Here is a 26,771-nt window from a genome sequence, read left to right as displayed (position 1 = left end):
TGGACAAAATTGATTTGATATCAATCTTGAATGCTATCAGTCCTTTCTTTTTTCCCCTTGCTCTTTGAAAAGTTCAAAAGCAAAAAATCCTTAAGAAGTAAAAGAAGTATTCCTTAAAAGAAATTTTTTTAAGTTTTCACTGAGACATTCTCTCAAAAAACTTTGAACACTCAGGATTGACATCTCTTTATAAATTGTCTAGTCACTAATTCACTCATACAGGAAAATCATGTTCTTCTGCTAACCAAATATTTTGAGTCAAGGAAGAAAAAGGTTGCTAAGTGGTGGTGGTTTGCAATATGGGCTTAACAACTCATTTATCACCTGCAAAATTGTTTTGTCCCAGTGCTCCTGCTCTCTTTCATGTATTATCTCCGTCAGTGTTTTGGCAGCCATACTTAACACATTATTCTTCCAGATTGTAGCAGCATCTGTTAGTCTAGTGGTGATTTTCAAACAGCTTTTCATATGTCTTTGTCCTATTTAAGAAGCCTTCTCTTTCTTAGGTCCTTAATCCTTAAGAACGCTATTTAGACCTGTAGCATCCATTTCTGTCTATTTTTTAGTGAAAACATTTATAATAGCAGCTGCAACAAATAAAGGATTTGGGAAATACATAAATTCCTGTATAAGGAAGAATTCCTGCAGTGTTTTACCAACTTAAGATGGGTAAGAATTAGAATAAGATGGACAGCTTAGGTTCCAACAAGTTTTTGGATGGTTTTTGACCTTGTATTCCTGACAGGAATATCCAACTCGGAAGCTTCTTCCAGTATGACTGTGATGTAGATTCTCATTTAAGTAGAAGCCATCTTCTTGCAAACATTGTATAAATAGATGTAGTAGTTAAAGTCACAAAACTTCTATACAATTTATTTAATGTCAGCAAACACAGGTATATTTTCGTCCTGGAAAAAAAAAGCAAGACTGGCTTGTATGGCTTGAAATACACTTTGTACATATTTTCCATGATCAAGTGAAGTGTTCATGCTCTACCAAGTCAATGTTACTGAATTGTCCTCTACCATGCTACAAATGGGCAGCAATAGATGACCTGGCATTAAGTCCTTTGTAGTGTTCATGTGATATCACAAAGCATCTGAAGTCTGCCTATGTGGTTTATGATGTAACAGAATTCCTGGAAAAAAATATTCTTTTTAAGTAACTGCTGCTCATCAGTTGTTCTATATATAACTCTCACAATAGCAACCATCTGCTGAGAACCAGGCCACTCCCCTCTTTCTTTTTTTTTTCCTTCATCACATCAAATTAGTGTTAGGATGATTTCATATACATATGGTTTGAATACTACTAACAAAGCCAAAATGAACTCTGAAAACCACCAAAGGAACATTTTAGTAGGCTCTGAGACACTGTCCAGAAAATGTTATTTGTTTTCTTTTTTCAAACTTTCTAAACAGCTGAATGGTGATACTCAGAAGTTGTATATGTAAGATAATAATCAAATTGTAAAAGAAAAGGCTTGTTCTTGGACTGGAGATGCCAACACGTCATCATTTCTGTTGTGTGCTGTGCATCTACTTGTGTGGTAAAAGTAGCTAAGTGTGGGGGGATAATGAAATTAACATTTCATGGTTGCATCCCATTTAACAGTTTAAATTTTTATTGCTTTATGCTTTCTGCAAGGGTTCTAACAGAGCTTCCTCTATATGGGAACTCCAAAGCAGAGATAGAATCATACTGCAGAAAGGAGTATTGATGTCTTGATTAAGCCATGGTTCTACTCTGAAGAAAGACTTCACAAAAAGTACCAGTTTGAGATTCTAGCCAGTGACTTCCAAATCAGCTTCATTAATTTTTTTTCATTTACATAAGAAAAACAAGCTGTGAAGAGAAAAGCAATGGAATGTCTAATGGCTAGTCCAGCCAAATCTACTAGGAACGCTAAAAATAAAGTTGTGGCTAGTGTATCAGAATACACAATAAAAACATTGTAGAGCAAATATTGCCACGTGCTGTTTGGAACTCAGACTCCTGAAGTTATGTTCTTTTAGGATTTGAAAATTTCTTTTGCCTCTGTTGGCATTAATTGGGTGTGACTAAAAGCCCTTTTTGTAATATATCAGGTTTTGCTGCAGTGTGAATCCCAAGTTTGCTTAACAATGTTTATTCAGAAGTATGATGATTTCTTCAGCTTCTGTCATAGCAACATTTGTGCTTCCACCTGTACTGATATTAGATCTGGCTTTGATTTGTCTGCAGTATAGTGTGACTGATGCCATGTCTGTAGTGCAAAATGTCCCTAAATATCAGTTCTGTCAAGGAGAATGTCCTTAAATATTAATTCTGTTCTGGATTTTTAGCTGGAAAAAAATCCATTCCTGCTTCACAGAGCTGCAAATAAAAAAGTCATAGCTATCCCAGTAAAATAAGTAAAGCTGGCTCTGATTATTCATGGAATCAGAATTGCTGAATAAAGTACATTTTCACAGCATATAACTTTTTCTTAGTATAACTGCATTTTAAGTAAGTTTGGGAGTGTTTTCTTGCTTGACACCTTTCCCTCAGTCTGTTTATTTTCATTCCAACACTACAACTCACTTCCTTTTCATTTGCCCAGCATCACCTCTGAGGATAGCATAGCATGTGACTGCACTCTGATGCTCATTTCACAGGATTATGAATTCTAAAATTCTTCATCTGTATGAAATAATGATCAACATTATTTTCCCTCTCCCTCTGAGCTTGCCTGTATTAGGTAAAGCAACCCAAAAAACATACTGCTAAGGCTGAAATTTTCTTAAAGAATTTTCAACAACAGCAACAAGTGCATGCTGTTTTTGCACACTACCTACTTGTTCACACCCAGTATGCTGTTATTTTCAAGTATCCTGCGCAGTTGTTTTCTATAGCTGTATTGTGGCTGAATCACCTCTTTCATCCAGGTTAAATATCTATGGATATCTATGGTTTGCTGGTTTTCTTTTTTTTTTTTTTTTAGCTGGATCAATTCCCAAAACCCATTTGGTTGTGTTGGCACTATTCACTATTAAGGCTTAAAAAAAAAAAGGGAACTTGAAGTGGAGACAATTGAACCAAATGGTCCATATTATTCCTGTAAAAGGACTCTTCAGCTTGTAGTCTTTCTGTTAAGAGCTCTCCTTTCTGGATCAATAAGACAGCATCTTCAGTACCTGCAGTGTGTAGGCCATTTTAACAACGTCTGCAGTGTTGCATGCTAAACCAGATTATGTAAAAAAAATAAAAAAAAATTTTAAAAAGCAACATGTTGATGTATCTGGTCTGAATCACAGAATAGGTCTACATTAAAAATTACTGCAGAATAACAGAGGAATAAAGCAGAGACCAGAGAATAACATAGTATAACCAGGATGTTTCTACTACTTTTTTCAGCAGCTATAAATAAATATAGATTTAGTTGCTGACTCAGTAATATTGATTTATTATTTTGCTACACTATTTTTTGCAGGGTCAGCATTTATGTCCTGAAAGCAATGTAGTCATACTTGTTACAGTTTATGAATAAAAATACGATCTGTATACTAAAGCTTTAATCTCCACATATAATCTCAATTTTAGCTGTTTATGAAATGAGGATTATGTAGAGTAATTTTAGATTTAAGTTTCTAATAATACCTTGATACAGCTAAACAAAAGGTGCTTTACATGCTTAAAGATATTTTATATGTTTTTTAATAAAAATGCATATGTGATGGCATATGGTCATTTAAAATCTAGAGTTAAATAACTGAGATCTGTTTAAAACTTTTGATTCTGCATGTCAAATATCTTTAGAAAACATCTGAAGTGATGCTAAGACTGCACATTTCTAAAACTTAACCAAGACTTTCTGTGTTTTAAATTAAGGAGGTGTGGCTCTAGTTATTCCCAAAAAATATATATTTAAAGCCAAACATTTTATGAAAACTGTCATGCCACCTAAAAATCTGATCTTGATTTTGCCAAGCAGAATTTTTTCATAAAAGTAATAATGCAGAAGTCTAAAGCCTTATAGGAAGTCCTAGTCCTTGTTACACTGGTAGCTACCTATCGGAATAAAAAAAAAAATAAATTGATGTACCAATGGGGAAATTGATACGTTCTCAGAGATCAGCATTCAGTAACTTTCTGTCAAGTCAAGCTGCCCTTTTCTAGTATTCCTCATGTAGTAAGGCCACTTGTTTTGGTGATGTTAGAGGATTTTGCACCAACCTTAATTGCTTACAGTACAATTTGTCCAGATTAACATTATCCATGTATTTTTCCAGAATACACTGTTGGGTAAATCTTTTTGTGTTCTTTTTGCATGTTCATTACAGGTCCAATAGCTAAAAAAATGGGATACATTATTTCAGTTGCCAGATTACTGAGCTATAAAAAGCTGAATTTATTTATCCACTGAACATTGGGAATTCTTTTTTTCCTGTCATTGTAGACACCAATGAATCAAGCCTCAAGCCGGTCTCACTGCATTTTCACTATTCACATCTCCAGCAAGGAACCTGGATCTGCAACTATCCGACGCTCCAAACTGCATTTAGTAGATCTTGCTGGATCAGAACGTGTTGCAAAGACTGGGATTGGAGGTCACTTACTGACAGAGGCAAAATATATCAACCTGTCATTGCATTATTTGGAGCAGGTAAAATTGAAAAAGAGCAAAACATTTCTCCCTTTACTAAACTCCTGTTTAACAATGTGCAATGTTTTGGAAAACTTTATTCCAGTATTTACTTAGTCTTAAGATATTTGTTGCAGGTTTTTTTAATCATTGAATTGATATGTCTTCCTTTAAAATAAAATATTTTATTTAGGGCAAACTTAACAATTAAGCAGTAGGATCATAGTAGGTATATAGGGTAGTATTTCCAAAATAGTTGTCTTGTTTTCTTTGAAATACTAAAGATATTTACAAGATTTGAGCTATATTTTTCTTAAAAATGTTCTTCATAATCTTCTTCCCCTTCCACAGCTGAGATCAGGATGTATCACTGAAAAGAAAGTGTTTGGGCTTTATTTGGTTCAAGCATTGTAATATGGTAAATTGTTGGGCTCTTCTCTCATGTGTTGTTTTATTCCTCTACCAATTTGAGACTTTGATCTTTTGGAGACAGAAGTTATCATTGGTAATGCATTTATGGATTGACTACCATAGCTGGATTTATACCAATAATATTCATAGATGTAGTATAATAACAAGTAAATAAACAAAATATTGTTATTTTTATTGTTGTTTTAGTTATTATTAATCTCCACAAAGCTTTGTCATTCAGCTGTTGTACTAAAAAGATTCACCCTCTTAATTCAAGGTGTACTAAAACCCCTATCCTTCTTTCACTGTTGTTTTTTGGTTTTCCTCTTTGGAAAAGGCAAATATTGAGCAAATAGATTGCTCCTAACCAACCTTATTCATTAAAAAAATATACTTCAGACAGCAGCAGTGAAAGGAAACTTTGGAGATAAAGATTTCCAGTAAAAAGATTGTTTAATTATGGTGATTATTATTATTAATGTTTTACAATAATTACATAATTATTAAGTTAATTATGGAAATAATTATTTTGATACTATATTTTTTTTTAAATTAAGTCTTTAATATATATCTCTCTCTGATCTGCCATGTTGTTTTATGTGGTTGATGTTTATGATGCCTACCAAGTTTGGGTAAGAAACACTTGGCAATGAATGGAATCTCTTATGTATGCAATCACTATTAAGCATTCACTTAAGATTTTCAAATGTACATTTCAGATCTCACACCTGTAGGAGAAATTAATTTCTTCCTAAGACTAAATATTTAATATTGTTTACACAGTACAGCATACACTGTTCCTGTTGCTGGAAATTAATTATTTTGGCTATTCCAATGGACAATGCAACATTTTCTCCTAAGGCTTCTTTAAAACTTTTTATGTAGAAAAATAACATGTCTGTAAGGCTGTCATTTAGGGGGACAATTAAGGAGAATATGGAGAAGAAAAAAGGCTTAACTCTAAAATTCAAATCAGTACTTTTAACATTACATTATAGTACATGTGCTATTTAGTAAAATATGCAATTGAGGAGATCATCATTAAACGTGAAAATCTTGTGGGTGTGTATATGTGAAAATTCTTTAAAATAATGATTGGCAAATATAACTGTTCTACTTGCTGGGGAGAAGATTTTTCAGTTTTGTGTTAAGTGTTAACAAAAACAAATATCTTGGATTTCATTTAATTTATAATCAGAGATATTTCATCTGTCAAAAGAAGAAGCTCAAGGTACAGCAGGTGGCAGTCAGTCATTTACTATCACACTAGACTTTTTTCATGCCCCTCATTTGTTTAAATTTTACCTTGAAGAATAGTGTCTGTATTTGAGTTGTACTCAAGGGAAGTGATAAGGATCAGTGACTCTAAAATGGATATCTTCAGAGTCATACAAATTATACTCAGGATTCCATCTTATTTATTGTATGATTTTTATGTATTTAGCAGAGAAAGATATTATTTTTTTCATGCGCATTTTGATTTCTGTTTCAGATAAATACTGTTGGAAATAGGCATGTTGGATTCTGTCTAGGATTGTGTATTAATAGAAATGTTTTCTGATATTGAATAAAAGACCACCAAAGACAGTAAAAATGTCCTTTTTTCCCCAAATCTGTGGGAATTTAGCCATTCAATCCTGAACTTGCAGTGACTAGTAATAAAGTGCACAAATGCTTCAACATTTTAATTTCTTATTAAAATTCTCAAGTCTTTAGCTATCTACTAATGGTCTGGTGTTGATTTATGCCATTTTGAAATACTTTTCAGAGTAAAATAGTCATATTAAATGATTTGTATTGAGATAACAATAAGAACACGGTTGTGTTACCACACCTGATCTACTTGTTAAATATTGGCAGTATGTTAAAAAAGTCTTCAAATAAATCCACTGCACTTTTACTCCAAGCAGCCTCTACATCCAGAGACAAACTAAGATAGTTTTATGCAGCTGATCTGAAATGGTAGCAGGAATTTGGAAGTACTTAGTATTATATCTGGATAGCTGTTTTTGTCTGAGATACTAGCACATTCTCAAATTACAACTGCAATGTAACTGTGCATATGTAGATACTCCCTTATGTCAGAAATATAATGGGATCCTAGACCAGATTTAGAGTTGCAAATTAAGTTATACTGCCATGTGATTTGACACTGTAACCTGGGGGTTTTTTGGGGAAGTAATTCCATTATAATGTTCTCATTGCTTTAATGAAAGTGTTTGTTAACAGTATTTTACCATGTGTTCCATTTACAGAATGTTGATTTTGTCCATTAGTGGATGGTTGCTGCCCAAATTTACCAAAGGGGTTTTTTTGTAGTTTGTTTGTTTGGGGGTTTTTTGTTTTGTTGGTTGGTTGGGTTTTTTTTTTTTTTGCAAGGACCACAGTTTAAGTTTCTAAACTCTACTACAAATGGGAAGTAGGATTGGAAACAAAAAGACCTCTGAAGCAGGAATATGGCTTCAGAGCATGTGATACACAAAACAGCAAGACAGCTCTGTGTCTGCAAGTGATGCACTCCAAAATGCCCATCTCTTGAGGATTCTCTGAGAACAGTATGGCATGAGATACTGGTGCAAATCTGTTCCTTGCACAAAGGATGTGGAAAGAAATAGGGACTCTTGGACACACTTCAGATCATGTCAGAATCACTTGTGAGTCTTGCACTTTCTGTTGTGCTGACAGTGTTTCCACTTGTGTCAGTGGAGTTATTTGTGTGTGATTGTACCTGCTCTGTTTTGTATAGGATTCAATTTTATAAAAAGTGGTAACAGTTCTGACAGCAACTAGGGCTTGAGGTGGTTTGTTTGACCCACTCAAAATGAAACTTTTTGCTTTAGTGACATTATTAAGCTTAAAATTACAGTTATTATAAAAAAACCCCTTTTTTTATCTAAGGGATGATAACAGATTCTTAAATGAGACAATTTTCTGATTTTCACATTTGGTGCCTCTTAGAGAATCCAGGTTCGGCTTCTGTACGGTAGTCTTTGTAACGTTGTCAAAGTATATTACTTCCTTCTCCTTCAGGTTCTCCTCCTTCTATTCCAGATTACTTAATTGGATTGTAAAGATTGATTTAGTGATTAAGATGAAGTTCTACTAATAGGACTTTAGACTAAAACAATTTGTGTTATGGGGCTGTCACATGACAGTACAATGGGTTCTTCATCATGATAGCTGGTCACAGCTTTTCAGCGTCAGTGTGGGAGGGTTCAGATTCTAACTGGGCTGCAGACTTCCTGCGTGGACTTCAGAAAAAATGAACTTCCCTGTAACAATGTTCCCATTTTTAATGGAAATAACATATCTTCTGTCTGGCTCTTTTCCCATCTTGTCTATTCCATTTATAGCCTCTGTGTGGCAGAGGCTGAGAATGTGCTTATTAATGTATGTGCTAAACTACTATGAGGTTTCTATGCAATACCATAAACCAACAAAGCTTTAACATGTTTCTATATAACAAGTTGTAACATATGAGATTTAAAAACCTTGATCCAGGAATGGGTTTCCAGATTCCTTTACAAGACAGTAATTTTCTTATTATGCATTGTGACTCTCAGGGCTGCCAGTGTAAGATTTATAGTTTTAACTTTCTGAAGACCATTAAGAGAAACTAATGCCACAAAAAAGTCACTACTAAATTTTCTAAAATAGCAATTTTTTTAATATAGCATAAAAAAATTATACACTGATATGTAACATTTATTCAAGAAAAAAACAACTCCTAATCATTCAGGAGAGCTTGCACAACTCATATAGCTGAAGTTTTTCAGTATAGTACTTGGCCAGATAACAGTTCACATCTTTTATATCACAGGACATCATGGAGTAATCTAGCTTTTTATTTAATAATTAGGTCCCGTAATGTAAACAGCTGAGGAGGTAAACTGAGAATAGTAGGTGTACAATTTCCTTTTTGGCCAAGGCATATATATTCTAAAGTGAATCATTTCTTTCTAGCAGTACATTGTAATCATGCACCCTTTTATTTGTGCTTTGCTTTCCAAGACATTTGCTCAGAAATAATGTATTGGCCCATGTAAGAAGCGCATGTTTTAAGAATCTATAATTTTTAAATCATGCTTTAGCAAATATTGAGGAAGTTTTTACTTTAATACTCTCCATATTTTGTAGTCATGACAAAAAAGTATGAGGAAGATTTTCATTAAGTTCCTGTGTCTTAGGAAAGCCTATAGGTTTGAGTTTATCATGTTCAGTTTCCATGTTGCTGAGAGAGGCTGTAAGGCTAGGGCATAATAAAATTTAATGTATTTGGTCTTTCAGGTCCAGCTCCTACAAAGACATATAAACATGCTGAAATCTAACTTGGAATTCTTTCAATAAAGCCAGTAGGTTTGCAGCTAACAGTGGGGTGCACAAGCATCCCTGTTTTGTTGTGTCAAAAGTTCTTGAATAGATTGGATTTGTTCTTTATATGTCAAACATTAAGAAACATATAAATTTAAGTCTTTCATTTTGCTATTGTTTCAGGTAATAATTGCCCTTGCAGAGAAAAACCGGTCCCACATTCCTTACCGAAACTCTATGATGACCTCAGTGCTAAGAGACAGCCTGGGAGGAAACTGCATGACTACTATGATAGCAATGCTTGCTATGGACAAAAGAAACATAGATGTATGTTATTTCTATCTTGAACAAAAATCTTGTCACTACTCTATAGATCCTGCTCTTTTGATTTTTAATATAGATTAAAATTCAAGTGTGTAAGCTTTTATTTTAGTCCTTCTAAAAGGACATTTTAATTTTGTTTCTAGGACATAATTTAGAATAGAAATAGATGATCAATGAAAATTGCTGTAGGATAGAAACAAGTCCTTTGAAAAATATACTTTTCTCTAAGTAATCTCAAGTCAAGTAGCAGTTGAGAAATGACTTGCACCTAGTGATTAACTACTCTTTTTTTCAATTTACTGATTTCCTGATTAATAAATTTTTGAGTTATAAAAGTGCATTTCCACTGAAAACCTTGGTAGAACTTTTGTTAGACTACTTTGGAGTCAAGATTTTATAGATTATGGTAGACAAATGGAGAGTTCACTAGGAAAGAAAAGGAATTGGGGGGATAGTTTAAGATTTATGAAAATTTTTCAAATATTTTGTGTCCTGTCACCAATTTCCTGCACTGGAATTATGTGTAGCTATGTTTTCTCTTTTTTTACAAATAGGTCTGTAGGTTTTATCAAAGGCTGTGGTGAATGGGGATCTGCCTGGAGACTGGTCTGCAAAGATATTCCTCAAGGTTCAGTTCCAGGGCAGGTTCTGTTCAATGCGTTAATCAATGATCTGGATGCAGGAGTTGGATGGCCCACTAGCAAGTTTGCTGATGATGCCAAACTGGGAGATGCTGTTGGCTCTCTTGAGGGACAGAAGGCCTTGCAGATGGATGTAGATATATTGGAGCATTAGGCTGTGATTATTGGGATGAAACTTAATGAGTTCTGCATTTATAGTGGAGTAATGCCCACCACAAGCACAATTTGAGAGACCAGTGGATGGAAAGTAGTCCTGCAGAAATGGATCCCGGGGTGCTGGTCAGAGGAGCGGTGAGCCCTGGCACCCAGAGGGTACCACATCCTGGGATACATCAAAAACAGCATAACCAGCAGGTCAAAAGAGCTGATTATCCTGCTGTCTGCCATTCTCACCTTGAGCACTGTGTGCAGTTCTGAGCCCCACAGGTTAAGAATGATGTGAAGGTCCTTAAGTGCAGCCAGATGAGGGCAACAAAGCTGGCTAAAGTCTGGAAAAAATGTCCTGTCAAGAGCAGTGGAGGAATTTGGTCTTGTCTGTTTTGGAGCAAAGAAGGCTGAGGGTGACCTCATTCCTCTCTGCATCTCTTTGAGAGAGGAAAGTGGAGAGAGGGGTCTTGAGCTCTTCTCCCTGGTATCCAGTGATGGATTGTGTGGGAATGGTTCAAAGATATGCCAGGGAAAGTTCAGGCTGAACATTAGGAGGCATCTCTTTGAGAGAATGGTTAAACACTGGATGTTAAAGACTGGAGAGGTGGTTGGTGCCCCAAGCCTGTCAGTGTTTAAGAGGTGTTTGGACAATGCCCTTAACAATGTGCTTTAACTTGGTCAGGCTGGACAAGCTGATCATTGTAGGTCCCTTCTAACTGAAATAGTGTTGTCTATTTTATTCTAGAACATGTAGCAATGTGAGTACATAGAACACTGCTCCAAGCCATTTATAATCGGTTTATTTCCTGATTTTCCTAACATAAAAGCATTCTAATATGAATAAACAAGAAAAGAAAAACTATTTAGTCTAAGACTATTTTCTGAAATACAGTGGAAAATATTATACTCAAACCATACTTCGTCTAGATGTAGACTTTTCCTTTACAGAAGTGGACTTTGCTGTTAAATGAAAACATATTGTTCAGACTTGCAAATGTAGTTATGCAAACATATTGTCTGGTTACAAAGGCAGCTGGGTAAGTTTGTTAATTTTATTTTAAGCTCTGTGAGATCAGAAACCTTTAATATATCAATTCATCAGGTGTATCTCACATTGTGTTCTAGATTTCTATTTTGGAAATATTTAGATCAAGCAATTATCCAATACAAGCTACGAAAATTTTCATGTTCTTGCTTTAATATATACTATTTACACCACAGATCTCATTCTTCAGTCTTCCCAAAAATAAAATAAAACAACAACAGCAACAAAAAAAACCAAACAACAACAACAACAAAAAAAAACCACCAAAAAAAAAACCCAAAAAAACAAAAACCAACTAAACAAAAAAAAAACCAACAAAATCCCTTCCTTGATCCCCAAAATCTGGAATGTCCAAATAATAAAGGAAGATGATAAGCTAATATGTCTGAGTAATATAAAAAGATTATATGGAAGGTGCTAATCATCAGAAAACATCAAAATTAGGATAGGTGCACGAGTCATTATCCATAGCTATGTTAGGGTTGCATTTTGGTTTGTTTTTTCCATTGGGTGTACATTTCACTCACAAATGATGCACAAGATAGAACTACCTGCAGTATGAATTGAAGTTACAGAATAAAAACCACTTTCAGAAAGACCTAGTGTTGTTTCTTGTAATGAAAACAATTAAGCAGAAAATTCAGAGTAAGAAAGGGAACTCATATGAAGAGGACAAATAGATCAATACCCTAGAGAATTAGATTATATTCCTACTTCTACCAATGAGTTTGTACAGAATTTAAGTCATTACATCAATTTTTTTGAGTGTTTGGATGAAGATGTTGATTCTGAATTGTACATATATTATTGAATATAGCTGTAACTGAAGCAGAATGGAAGCTGTTTTGAACAGCAGATCATAAAATGACAACAATCGAGTATAATATTTTGGTACTTTTTACTTCAGTTTCCATTCTGTTAAGTGTAATCATTTCTCACACTTGCAGAAAAGAAAGTTTATTGACTAATTCTTGTAAAGCCCTGAGGTGCTAGGATGATAAACATGGTGTAAAAATGATTAGGAAATTAGATGTCTGACTTCATTACCATTTTGATGGCATGGAATAAACAAATTGTAAGCTAGCATATTGAACATTGAGAACCGAATTGATTACCTACTCATTAATTTAACATGTGCTGCACACTAAACAAGGCAAAGAAATCTAGTGGAAATGTATGTATGTGTACTGTACATATAACTGTACTTACTATATGTATAGAACTTAATTAAAGTCACATTGGCTGATCATCATTGCAAAGGAACAGCAGAGGTAGACATAGAGCCCAACTAATACTGTGTGCAACTCTCTTAATTGTAAGGGCTTCTTTTGCTTTGATTCTCTGTGTATACATTGTCTTTAGCAATAATCATTTTTCCTCATGTAACCCTTCCTCAGGGTTCCAAACCAAAACCTCCAAGCACTTAAAGAGACAGAAGCTGTGTGCAAAAAGGTGAATGAGCATAATGTTTCAATTGATATTTTCTTATATTGGAGGACTGGAAACTGCAGAATTACTTCCATTCTGAAAATCAGTTCTGTTACAGTCCAGTCATGAATTAATGTAGGGTCTCTGGTACAAATTCTCTTTTAAATGCAGGCTGTCACATCCCATAAGGGTTTGTCATACAGTTTTTCAAGCATCATTTGAATTTCTAAGATAAACTGCTGCCTAGCAGTCAAGTTATTACTTGACTGAAAGGGAGTGAATTGCTGGGATTTTTTCATTAAATATATAAGTCTTATAGTGGGGTCTAGCATTTAAATATCAGCTGATCTGGAATGTGAGAACAAGACATATCAGCATCTTTGATTTCTCTCTGTGCACTAAACAGGAGTACACAATGACTGTCACAGAGTTTCCCCAGCCAAGTCAGTCTAGTATCTCTTTTTTTCTGCCTTTCAGTCCTGCTGATCCCTGTCTTAGCTCATCTGACAGATTTTTATCTGGTATCACAGTTCTCCTGTATGCGTCTCAGTTTCAAGTCTCCTAGCTTGTTTCTCAGTTGTCCTGGATTTCCGCTATTCTTTCCTCCCTCTTTTTTCCCAGCTTCTTTTACATAAATTGCCTAGTCCCCTTTTCACCAAAAAACCAACCAAACAAAACCAAAAAAACAACAACAAAACAGCAACTTTCATTAGTTTTGTCATTTTCTCATAATTTATAAAGGTTATTGCTTTCTGAGTAGCATAGCTTTGTTACTCTGTAATTCCAGCTGGGAACTTACCTGTAATGAAATTGGTGAGAGGATAAACTGTATTGGTAAAATGCGTCGTATGATTTAACAGTTTTATGTGCTCCTGTCATTAATATGCCAACATAATTTCCTTTCAGTTTTGTTATTTTAGAATGGAAAATGACAGAATATTTCTGTAACATACTCAAAAAATGGAAACTTAGTTTAATGGCTTTGTTGGCAGTCTGGCTACTTACCTGGTGCAAAAGTAATCAGAATTCTCTCCACTCTCTCATTTTTTTTAATTTTTCTTCTAGGAATCTATATCAACCTGCAGATTTGCACAGCGAGTTGCTCTTATTAAGAATGAAGCAGTTCTTAATGAAGAAATTGACCCCAGATTGGTGAGAACTGTCTGGGAACAGAGGGAAGCAGATTGCTTGATTTAAGATTTATTAATCAACAGTCAAATTTATGTTGGGGATTTTATACTGAAACACCCCATTAAATTCTTTTCAGATGCAAGCTCCAACTTTTTTTCTTTAAAATAACTGCCACTTTAACTTTTTTCTTTTGGACACAGTTATAATTAAGTGGATCTTTATCAAATCTCTAAAGGCTCTAAAGGCTTATCAAATCTCTAAAGGCTTTCTCAACTCTTAAAGCATATGGGAAGAAATGGTCACTTTCATTATCATCTTAGTGGTTTTTTTTAAATTGATAATTCCTAAATCATAATCACAGATCATTGGATGGTTCAAAAACTCTAAGAATGTACTAAGATTGCTAGTCACTTGGTAAAGGCACACAACTGCACTGAAACAATTTGTGTATTAAAAAGCTGAGAAATATACCAAGCCTTTCATTGAAATTGATTCAAGGAACATTTTAGATAGGAAGAAAAAACTCTGTGATGTTTCCATTAGAAAAACAGAGGGAAACAAGCAAGGGTGACAGAAATAGCTAATTATGTAGCTAATTATTTAAGTCATTGTTATTTGATAGTAATTAGCATATTTCAGTTACTGTTAATAATTGTGCTTTAAATTTTTTCTTGTCTCTTCTTCTTTAAAAGGGAATATAAGATCCTTGTCAGTTTTTCAGCTGGTTTTCTTTTTCATTATTATTATTTATTTTGTTTTTCTTTGCAAGCAATTTCTAATAGCAATAGTATCACAGAGTTAAAAAAGGCCAAAAAATATACCCAATAGGCATTGAACAACTTCTTCATTTCTATCTGTCTGTTTTCTTTTCTGTGTAGACTTTCTAACAGCAAATCATGCAAAACATTTCTTCCATGGCCACAGAAAGCTTTGATTGAGGTAAAGCACATGCAGGCTCCTGAACATTTACTACATCCTGTGGAGCTCTACTCCACGAGTTTGGTATGTCTCGCTCTGCAGGATCATTTAGCAAGTAAAGCAGAAGTGGACACATGAGAGTTAGAAAACCATCCCCTCTTGTGGAAAAGGCAGGGGAGCACAGGTACCTTGAATTTATATGGCCCTGTGCTCATTATGGAATTTTTTGGCCATCTTAAGTATATTCCCAGAGTACAACCCTATTATTCAAAGTGCTGGGTTTAAGATTTTTTTCATAAAAATAAAATTGTATTGTAATAAAATAATTTTATGAAAAATCAAAACAATTTATTGTCAGTATCTATCATCTGAGTGTTGAATGCATGCTTTATAAAGGGTGTTCACGGTACCACTTGTTGGTTCTGAATTAAGTTAGATTGTTCTGTAAACTTTGTTCTTCATAATGGAGAATTCATGACTTTTTTATCTTACTGAGAAAATGAATTTGTACCTGTTGTACTTTTAAGTGGTGCATCTTTGAACCTCTCACACTCATGGCTAAGAACATAATTTAAACTGAAAACCAAGGTCTTGAATTAAACCTCATCTCTTCTGGCAATCATGTAAAAATAGAAATGAAGTTATTTTGCATCTGTAGATTTTTGTTTGCCTTAATAATACTTGAAAATGAATCTTCTATCCATATCCTGAAATTGGGATTTCTGTTGTTGTCAGATTGAAGTTAATCATACTAACAAATTGGAGCATTGAACAGAGATGCTACCGTGATTTAGCTGTCTACCATTTTCCACTCCAGCCCCAAATTTAATTTTCTTGACTCAGTAGCTGGCACAAACTACATCAGAGTGTGGCACCAAAATGGGGCAATATAAAATCAGAGTAAAATGTTTGGCCTGCAATATTCTCTAAGTGTTCTTGCAACATAATTAACAGTCATAAGAGTCTAATTAATGGTCATAATTTTGATAGACTATGAAATAAAATATTATGTAAGACTTTCATACTTTATTGTAAAAAAAATCATTATTGTTAAAAAAACCCTATAAGCTATAGGTTTAGAGTTAAAAGAAGTAATCATATACATGTTTAAAATAATTTTGTTTTCAAAGTAAAAGCTTGGGAAGTTATGGTTAAATTTAACCGTTAAAAGCAATATAAATGTTTGAAGGAGTTTTAACATCCAGCAAAAATATGTGTCATCAATTTCAACAATCTCATTACTGGAAAGCATGCAATCAAAAGTGATTATTTTTCCTTAAAAACATTCTTCTCTTGGAAACTTGTCCTGCACGTGGAATCAGTGTATGCAAATCTACCTAAAAATATCACTGGCCTACTGATACATTTGAGCCATATAAAGGGAGGCTTCATTAAATGATCAACCATGAAGTGTCCAAGAAGGCACTAATTCATGTTTTAGACTGAGGTATTTGCATATTGACCTGTTTTGCAGAATTTGGCTTTCAGACATTAATGATTAGTGAAATTTGGTTTTATACAAAATATATAATATTTTGTATCTATTATATTTTGGTTTTTGTATTCCCAAAGTATCGATTCCATCAATCACTTCCTAGAATTTAAAAATCTAGTTAACTTTTCTCTGTAATATTATCACATTACTATTCATTAATTCAATTTAATTTCATCATGTTGCTTTATGCCATCAGCTTGTTGCTAGCAACTGATGCATCCTACAAGTAGAGCATGAAATAATTCTAGTAATAGCAAAATGTCACATGAAAAAGAAAAAAAAAGGTAAGATTCAAATTATGATATTGCTTTGAAATTTCTATTTCTATAAGGGAAAGCAAAAAAAACCCATTTTTGTTGTGTAGTTGCCCTTACTGTAACAAAGATGTCAGTTCTTAAATATGTTTTTTATTATTGAAGCAAAACTAATGAGTCATAAAAACTCTTTTTATTCCTATGTCAAATAATATTTCACTTTTGCAAAATTTATTTTGTACGCTTCTGTACAGCCAAGTCTTCTAACACAAGAATTTACTGAATTTGGAAGACTTTTCTTGGGTTTATAAATGGAAAAAGAGAGAAAAAATGGTGCTTGGTGTATTTAAGGCATTTTGATGGTTTTTAGAAAAGATATCTTGTTTAAAAAAAGAGAAAACCAAAGTATATGTACCTAAAATCAACCTTCTACTGAAAAGATCATAAACTAGCTATTAATTTGTAGGTGATGCTTGGTTTATGTCTTGCTGTTTGTAGATGATTTTCCAGCTGAAAAAGGAGATCCAGGATTTGAGGGATGAGTTGGCACTGGTGACTGGCAAGCAAAGAACATCAGAGCTTTCCCAAGAAGAGCTACTTCAGTAATGTCTTACATTGTTTTCATTTTCTTCTTTTTTTATTATACTTTTCATCAGTTTCTTTACTGGCATAAATATTTAAATTAATCTCAGAGTTTTCAACTTCCCTGAGTGAATAATAAAGTGGAGTTAGGTGCCAGTTTAGAATGGCAGATTTCCATGAAAATCTCTACGAGGCTGCTGGCTGTGTTTTTGCAGGCTCAGCATTGAGGAAGTGAAGTAAAGTAAATGCTAAGGATGGGAATGCCTGTCAAATGCCAGGCAAAAAGAAGTGTTGTATAATAGGGCAGAATGAAAAACAGTCTCTCTCAAAACTGGATATGCAATCTGGGTAGATTTAAAAAAAATGTTCTTGTGCTAAGATATATCCTGCTGTAGCACTAGTTTGACATAAACCAAAAGAAAGCTCACATTTCTGATCCACAATTAATCAATGTTTTGGAAGCCAAATATTCTTGGTTTGTTTTTTTTTTGACTGAACATGCTGTTGAAATATACTATTAATTCATGTAAATATTGTAATATACTGCAGCTTTTGGTAACAGATCAGTATAGCATATAGGAACTTTCTAAACATGATGTATTTGCTCAGACTAATTTCACAATAACTGAATTCAATTTCTAGGCTTGAAAAATTGATTCTGTAGTATGAGCTTATTTAATTACTGTACTTCAACTCTATAAAGAATGAAGTAACTGCCTAATTTTGTTTGATTAATACATTAACAGTAACCAAATTGAAGCTGTGGGAATATTTAGTCTTTAATCTCTCAAGGGACTGCTCCAGAAGACAGCTACCAGTGCTAACAATTTCCCCTGACACACAGGAGAGTCTGGAGACATGAGGACAAGCTGCTACCTTGAACTTTGAATTTTTCATGTAGATCATTGTCATTATTAATCATTTACATCAGCAATTATCAGTATAGTCTCCTAAACAGAAATGTCCCTGCAGTTCCTATGGAGTTAATATATATATTTATCATCTGCCCAAACAGGAGAGTCAAATGCACTAAATAACATTGAAGAGTAGCACTAGATATGACCAAGATGAGCCATAGAAAGAAAAGTACTTTTCTTTTTCATTATATGCAGAATAAAATGCCCTTATTAGTTAGTTTCTTCTTACCCTGGCAGAAACGTAAAAAGAAATCTTTTTAATCTTCAAAAGATAACTAACTTTCAGTGATTTTATTCAGACATACTTAAATAATCTATATGTTGGTTTAAATAAGTACTTTCATAACATAATTGTAAGAATCTGTCACATTAACTTTTCACTGTGGTCTTGTTTGCTGCTTACTTTGTGTAGAGAAACTGGGGTTTTAAAAATTGTTTGGATTTTCTTAGACCACAGTCACAAATCTTATTTCCTAAGATTTTTACCATTTTGCCATGGAAATGGCAGTTATAGAAATAGGAATAGGTTATAAATAGTAATGGATTAATGATTGATTAAATTTTTCATTATGATTATGCAAAGGAAAAGTAGGAATGTACCATCTGCATACAACTGGGAGAGCTGATTTCAGAAATGTGACTTAGAAGTGTATGAGTTTTATGTTTTTTCTTTTTATCTATGTGGCACAATATATAGTGCATTACACTATCAGAAAGTGTTTCTTATGGGCTCATAACAAAGAATTTTGCATCTCATTACTCCAGAAAGAAGCAGGGTGGAGACTTGTATGAGTTTCTATGTGTATTAAGGCACACAGTGAGAAATAACTTTCAAGGGCCTCAGCTAGATTAGGTCAATGCAAAATTTTAAGGTTTTTTAATTTATCATTTATATTTATTCAGGCTTATGTAGCATATGTATTCATCATTTCAAAATTAAGTTCTTTCTTGGAAGAAATGCTGCGGAATTAAAATAAAGAACAGCACTTAAGTACTGCTGACTGGGATATAATAATTTTCCTGAGGATCAATACTAAACAAGAAGGGCCTCAAACAACTTCATCAGTCATCAATGCCATATAATAGCATTTCTCAGGGATTGTTTTCTTAATGTGATTTAAAGAGAAAAAAATAAGTTGGATATGTAGAATTTTTTCAAACAGAGAGGCAAAGAGAGTGTTAGAGAGAGTCAAACTGGCTTGTTAGTACTTTGGGCTGCAGTTGAATGAAATGTGGAAAGCTAAGTCAATCTTTTCCAGAACAATTCAAGGGAAGGAAAATACCAAATGTCAGTGTTTATGAGTTTTGCATTTGTCTGTGTTCATGCAAACAGAGTGCTCACAGATAAATAGCTGATGTGGCTCAAACACCTAAATGAAAATATAATTAAATGATAGTATAAAAAGCCACTGCTTCAATGAAAGTATCTTTTTGTGGTTTTGAACATTTATTGTTTATGAGCTTGCTTTCATATGGCAATAACATTTGTGACCATGCTGATTTACATGACTGAGCTTGAGGTCCATAAATGTTCTGAGCACTTATGACAATCAGCAGATAGCGTCTAAGTGTTCTGTCTCCAGTTAGAGTTTATCAACACATAACAGCATATCTCCATGACAGTTCTGTTTATTGGGACTGGCCATCTCAGCTTGGAGCTACTCATTATCTGGAGAGTTTGTACACATTAAAGAATAAATATACAAGTGACTAGTCCAAACAGAAGTATGGACTTGGATGATGGCTGATAAAATCATGATTGACTATTACTGGAAAATGTCTGTGCTGGGATTTGAATCTGGTTTTGCATCTATAATAAAACCTAAATAATATTATTTATCAGGAGCCATACAGATCAGTTTGTTATGACAGGGAAAAGAAGAAAAGAAACATGGTATAGGTGATAATACAACATAGTCTGTTGTGCTTTATTTCAAGTGGCCACCCAAGAATGATTCTTAAAGCACTAGTATTGTAGGGGATTATTTTATTACTATTGTTTTTATTATTGATGCTTTTCTTAAATGTCAGAGAGGAAAGTCTAATTGAGGTAATTATAGATTTGAAATCCTACTTAGACATTTTTGCTTAGTTAGGATATCTGTTTAAATTTAAACTATATCTCATCATGTGTTTATATACATATATATATGTAAATAATTCGAGTTTATTTAGTTCTTTTCCAAATTCTTAGACTTTGAAATCTGTGGTTGATTTTATTGCAAATAATTGACTAGTAAGCAGAACTGTTATAAAGCATAGTATTATTAAAACTGGATGTGTTTTAATTCTTCTTTTTTTTTTATTCATCATATGTATTTTAACAGAGGTCACGGCAAAACTGATCTGCTGAAAGTATTCTGAACCTAGTTTGTTTGGGGTTTTTTTTAATTCTTTAATGCTGAGTACAGATGGTCAAAGGTACAAAACATGTCAGTGAAAAACTCCATGCACTGAGTACCCATTTATTCTTTCTGTCCCACACAATACTTTATCTCAGGCACTTTTCTGTACAAGACAGGTGCCAAAATGAAACCAAGTCCAGTGTACGTGTGTAGGTCCAATATTTTTTTAGTCTAACACAATGCTTATGGTTTTGCATAGGTTTTTTTGCTCTCTACATATGTTGCAGAAACTAGGTATTAGTGATTGCCCAGGAAATAAGTATTAATAATATGTGAAAATTATATTTTGTATGTTTCTTGACTTAGCAAGTCAAGAAATTCTGAACATTTATTGCAACAATGAGCTTCATTCTACTTGTTTACATTCGGAGCATTCCAAAGGAAATTGGTAGGCTACTCAGTTGGAATAGTTGGAATTACTAAATATTTGTAGGTAGCATATGAATAAGTTGATTTTCACTCTTTATTGTTTTTTTTCCACAAAAATCAAAATTCTTCAGGGATTTATTTTAATTTTTTTTTCATTTAATTGAAGGAAAATATTTGTCAAATAGGCTTTCCTCATAATTACAACCATGTCACATTACCATTTACTAAGTTTAAAAAAAAATGGGAAACAAATGCTCTTGACTTTTCTTGGGAATGGTAAACTATAATATGATGCACCTTATCAGTTGTGTGACTAAAGCTACAGCTGTCTGAAATTCAGAATTCTGTGTTAAATGGTGAGCACTTGTATTACTGTGTCATATTTTTAATTTTATTCTTTTGTTCCCATAAATGTTAAACATAAATTAATCCTTCTGCCTTCATTTTGTTTATCTAAAAAGCAAAGCTTAAAAAATTCAGCTAGAGTACATGAATGGTTCAGAATGTAGTTCATAAAATGCTTCCAAAATCTGAATTGCTTGCTTTGGATCTTACCTTCTATTTCCTCAGCAGTAAAAGACTGATCTAAATATTTCTTTGAGCTGAAGAATTAGTTTCATATTTAAGGGGGAAAAAATTAGAAAAGGAGCCCTTTGAACTATTTTTAAAATTAGAAAATAACATCATACGTCCCAAATACAAGGAAATTGTACTCTTTCACATTTCAGCATTATGCTTTAGAATATAATTAAATTACCTTCAAATTATTTTTTTGTCAATTGTATGCTGAAAGTGAAAGGCAAAGTCCTTTTTGTTTGAATAATTTGTGATTTTTTTTTTTAGTAATATACATGAGCTCACTAGCAATTTTCATTTTGTGCCCAGAAAGTCAGGATTTCAAATCAATGTCCTATGTTCCAGAAAACCCACGCTTGCAGAGCTTTTGCCAGCTGGAAATCTCTAAGAACAGGACCAGAAGTACTGGCTTAGCACTTTAATTTATTAATAACTTTACCTTATTTCTTTCAGATACATATGTTATTACAGATACTTCTATTTTTTACTTCAACAGTCATATATTGTTCATCTTACTCAGGTCCTGGAGATCTCATTACTTCTGTCTTTCATTTTTTCTGTTTCAACATAGTGACATCTGTATGCTATCATAGTATTAGCAATATTGCACTGTTGTACAATATAGACCTTTAACAGTTACTCAGTTAAGCTGTTGAACAAATGGCTTCTTTTACAAAGCAGGGCAAATGTTCTTATTTGCTGATGTCAGTGTTCAATTTCATTTGCAAGGTGGAAGAAATAAAGGCATATCACCTTGCCTTTTGTCAACACAGTTTTGCAGACCATAGATCTGTGTAGAAGTTAGCAGATTGACACACATGGACTGTGTAGGCAATATTTAAGAGAACAAGCTGCCTTAGCTATAAAGTAGTCTTAAGATGCCTGATTTGAAATATTGAAATGTTATTAAATCATTGTATTTTCTTAGATGACATATTTTCTCCTACATGTTATGAAATGTGTAGCAACAGCACAGAAAGTTCAGATTCCTAATGCAAGCACCTAAGCTACCAGCTTAAAGTTGAAATAATTTTCTGTGATCCTGCTTTTTGTTCCAAGGCCTCTGAAAGTAGGGGGGAAAAATCTTATTTAAACTGATCACCTTTTACACTGAAACTATTCAGAGATAATAAACTGTAAAGCTCTTTACAGTGGATAGCAAGTTTGTTTTAGCGTGGGATGTCATATGGTTTCAACAGTACTAGTGAAATAAACATATATTAGTGAGGTATATGGAGAAAATGTAGCATAGCTTCAGTTAATTATTTTTATGTTTGAAAAAATCTTAGAGCAAATTTTCATATATATATATATATATATATATGACCAAAAGTGATCATAGAAGCTTTTTGAATCTCACTGAACTTCATTGAATATTTGGTCAGGTGAGTTATTCTGAAGATGCCACTAAATACCTGTTTGTATCTTTTGGAACTTTGAATACTTTTTGATAGTCTTTTTCTTTTGAGCTTATAGGAAATAACCTGTAAGTGATACTTTACAGAGATTTTTAAACTACTTCTGTGTTTTGTACTGTAGGTTTTTCTTGGTGTTCATCCATATGAGTACTTTGGGCTTCTTTGTATTGCTGTTATGCTTGTCCTTTGTAATTTCATTTTATTTCAAGTTTTCCTACTTTGTAGATATTTTTACTTTTTAAAATTTTGATAAAATAAAGGTTGGTTTTCTCTTGCTACTTTTAGATGTACTCCAGTGATTAGAACATAACTACTGTTATGGCCACAAGCATTAGCTGGCAGTGAGTAGCATTCCTTTCTGTATGCGCTTTTGGGTTGTTTTTATAAAGTGCTGTTGAAGAAGGAAATCATCTCAGCAAGCTACTTGACATGTTTCTTCTCTGAAAAAAAAATTGCATGTGTAGAATTACAGGCAGTAGGCACCTTTTTCTCCCATAAACCAGTCTTGGTCTTTTTATTGTCCAGTCCAAATCACCCCTTTTCTTACTGATACAAAGATTTAGAGCTGTGTGCTCTAAATTTCATCATTGAAATGAATGCTTTTCAACTGTGTAGAAATTAATCTTACATCTGTTTGCCACATGGTAGCCATCTAATTCAGAAGAATCTCCTGTAATATATAGTTGTTAAGACACTATATAGATATTTTTTAAAGCTGTATAAGTCTTCCAGACTGTAGAAATGTAAGACACTTACTGCTCTTACTTACTGCCCTGGTCTAAGACTGAACCAAATCAATGCAGCCTATACCAGGGCTATGATAACAAAACTATTCCATGAAATATCTACTGAAGGGATTGTACAAAGGCTTATGTAACTGCTTCCATTATTTAGTTACCTGAATTATTATTATTTCACCCAGGAGTTAGCACACTTTTGTTAAATGAGGGATTAAGCAGTTATTTCTGGACACGGAATACAGCATTATCCTCTATAAATGTCAGTTATGCTGTCATGTGTACTACCTGTCAGTAATATATAACAGCTCTTCTCAGGACAAGCTGGATGTATTCTGTGTACTTTTACCTTCTGCCATTTCATTCACAATAATGCCTGGAAATACCTTTACTTTTTTCCCTTATCTTCCATAACATTATTCATAAAATCCACTACTTTGAATCTCCACGGTCTTCTCATCCTGATGCACACTTGAAGTTAACTTAGCTTCAAGTTAGCTGTTCTTAAGTGTAATATTCATTCTGCTTCCACTATCATGCATTTTTTAGATCAATGGATTGATAAAACTTTTAGGGATGTAGCAGTCCTATTTAAACAATATAGACGTCATTATTAAACTTAATGATAATTTTTGTAAGGAATATATTTTAAAACAAATTGATAACAATTATGTTACCAAGAGGAAAACTCTTGCAAAGTCAAGGTAAACAAACTTGTTTAATTAAAAAGAACTCTCTAATTACCACAAGTTCTTCATTATCTGCCTTGTTAGCAGCCTAGTTTGCATAAACTTAAACTTTTTTCTCATGACAGAGTTCACAACTGACACACAAAATTAATTGTTATTTAAGTGGACTTAATTTTGATACATAACATACAATGTCAGTGATCAGGGGTTAAAAGGCAAGTTCTCTCAGGAATGAATCATGGCACATAAAGCAAGGTCAAAACAAGTCCTTCCAAATCTGTGTTTTGAGACTGTGCATTCTGCAAGCTATTGAGAGCTCCAAACTTTAAAAACATACTCAGTTGGCGGGGAGTGCTTTTCTGATGCATTTCAGCTGTGTAATTTGCCTCCTGGTTCATCCAAACAAATGACTGATTCAGAAGCAGATTTTTAGAAAAAATATAGGTGCATGTTATTTAATGAATGGGTAAAGTGCTTAGTTAATCATTCTGTAGTTGTGCTATGAGAAAAATTGCATGGAATCTGAAGTAAGGTGGGTAGAAAGGTTTTGTGATTTATGTGTAGTCTAATCAGTAAGCAGTCTTCATTAAAGAAGAATTTCTGAAGGGTGGAAAGTAACAGAAAAGAAATTAAGTTGACAATGTAAAAGCTGTCTTTGAGCTGCAGTACAGTGTGTGTTTACATTATCTGCAAGAGAAAAGATATAAAGATGGAAAGGCTCCACCAAGAACTTGGGCCTGATTTACAGTCACTAATGAAAGAGCACTGTTAGCTTAACACATTTCCATCCCAACTGTTTATGGCTGTTCTACTGTGAGTTTTCTTCCAAGGATCATCACAAAGACTTGTTCTTGACACAGCTTGTGGTTTCACATTTTAGTATCATGATTCAAACCTGCCTGGATCAGCACTGTAATACCTTGCTTTTGTACTCTGTTAATATGTAAAGGGTCACTATCAAAATTAGTTTTAAATTAATCTTGTAATCACGTAATACTGTTCCCTTGACATTGACTTGAAAACTTTTGTGCATATGTGTAGTCTTTTTCTCCCATTGGGGTTTTGTTGTTCGGGTTTTTTTGGGTTTTTTGGGGTTTTTTTTTTCTGATGAGCACTGGGAAAGAAAGCCCCATTTGTTGTTCGGGTTTTTTTGGGTTTTTTTGGGTTTTTTTTTTCCTGATGAGCACTGGGAAAGAAAGCCCCCTTCTTTGTTTACTACTGTTTTTCACAGAAAATGGGTCTTTGTTTCATATTGTTCCATATTGTTCATCCTTCTGAAAATGTCTTCGGGTAAACTATTTTTTTCTGATACAGCAGGGTTCTGGCAATACTCTTCAGCATATCCTTGCTCTTATTAGTGTAAGTTAAGCCCGCTGTTCTCAGAGCAGAACATTGCAGTAGTAACAGAAGAGAAATCTATTAAAAATACCTTGGATGCTTCATTTACTTTAGTAACATCAAACAATATTTACTGTTCTGTAGTTTACCTTACAATATGCAATATAAAAGAGAAAAACTTGAATCACTTTGGATGTTCATGACTTATAAGGGACATCTTTCTACGATAATTATTTTCTTGTCATGTGACATGAACTGTGATCATCTACTTTCCAGTTTTTATTAGCACAAATTCTGCATGAAAACATTTTTGAGAGCCTTACTGAACTAAAACCAATGAAGAATACAGCAGCTAGCTTGCTAATGTTATTAACTACAACAAATGCAAGATTATTAGTTTCATATTTGTTTATACACAAAAATATAGTTTTTAGGATTTCTAAAATATACCTTTAGGTTTGGAGATTTTTTTAGTACTAGTTTTATACTTTCAGTGCAATTATCTTGTAGCTAGGTACTTCTGTTTCAGATTAATGGAGCCTTTTCTGATGAAATTCACCAGCATAACAAAATTCCTTCAAATTTAAATAAATTAAATTGACCATCTTATGTTAGAAGAGTACCACATATATATATATATATACACACACACACACACACACACACATATGGCATATTTCCACTGAAGCAGTTAAGTGTGACAAGTAGGCAATTCAGTTATTTTCAATTTAGTGTTTGAAACTAGCTCCATAATTAGGTTTTCATTGAATTTCAGTTAATTAAACAGCTTCCATCATAGCTTTTTCCTATCAAGCTGACTTTAAAAGCAGAGCAGTGTAAATTCATAGTTCTAAGTATTTTTTATAAGGGTCTCTCCAGTGTGTTATAAAATTCCTTGTGTTGATCTTCAGATGATAGTACATAGAGCATCTCTTTGTCTGGTTTTCTGCTCCAGTGAGTGATAGGTATTTGTTACAAGGTTTTTGGTGTCATTTCATTACTAGGTCTTTGGCTTGATTATCTTGAATGTTA

The 26,771-nt window shown here is 33.5% G+C and overlaps 1 protein-coding gene across 5 annotated transcripts in view; it reads left to right on the top strand.

Annotated features, from left to right (window-relative positions):
* The window catches only part of KIF6 (kinesin family member 6), a 158,435-nt gene that overhangs the window by 32,990 nt on the left and 98,674 nt on the right, over positions 1 to 26,771 (top strand). For all 5 annotated transcript variants that reach the window (XM_039697903.1, XM_039697904.1, XM_039697902.1 and 2 more), the window contains 4 exons: positions 4,418 to 4,624; positions 9,509 to 9,652; positions 13,976 to 14,062; positions 17,207 to 17,310. In XM_039697903.1, coding sequence (XP_039553837.1) covers positions 4,418 to 4,624; positions 9,509 to 9,652; positions 13,976 to 14,062; positions 17,207 to 17,310 — 542 coding nt within the window. The remainder of the gene's footprint in view (positions 1 to 4,417; positions 4,625 to 9,508; positions 9,653 to 13,975; positions 14,063 to 17,206; positions 17,311 to 26,771) is intronic.

This window comes from Passer montanus, unplaced genomic scaffold (assembly GCF_014805655.1).
Source record: "Passer montanus isolate IOZ18808 unplaced genomic scaffold, ASM1480565v1 scaffold12, whole genome shotgun sequence".
NCBI lineage: Eukaryota > Metazoa > Chordata > Aves > Passeriformes > Passeridae > Passer > Passer montanus.
The sequence above is the reverse complement of the archived record's forward strand: the minus strand, read 5'-3'. Positions and strand labels throughout refer to the sequence as shown.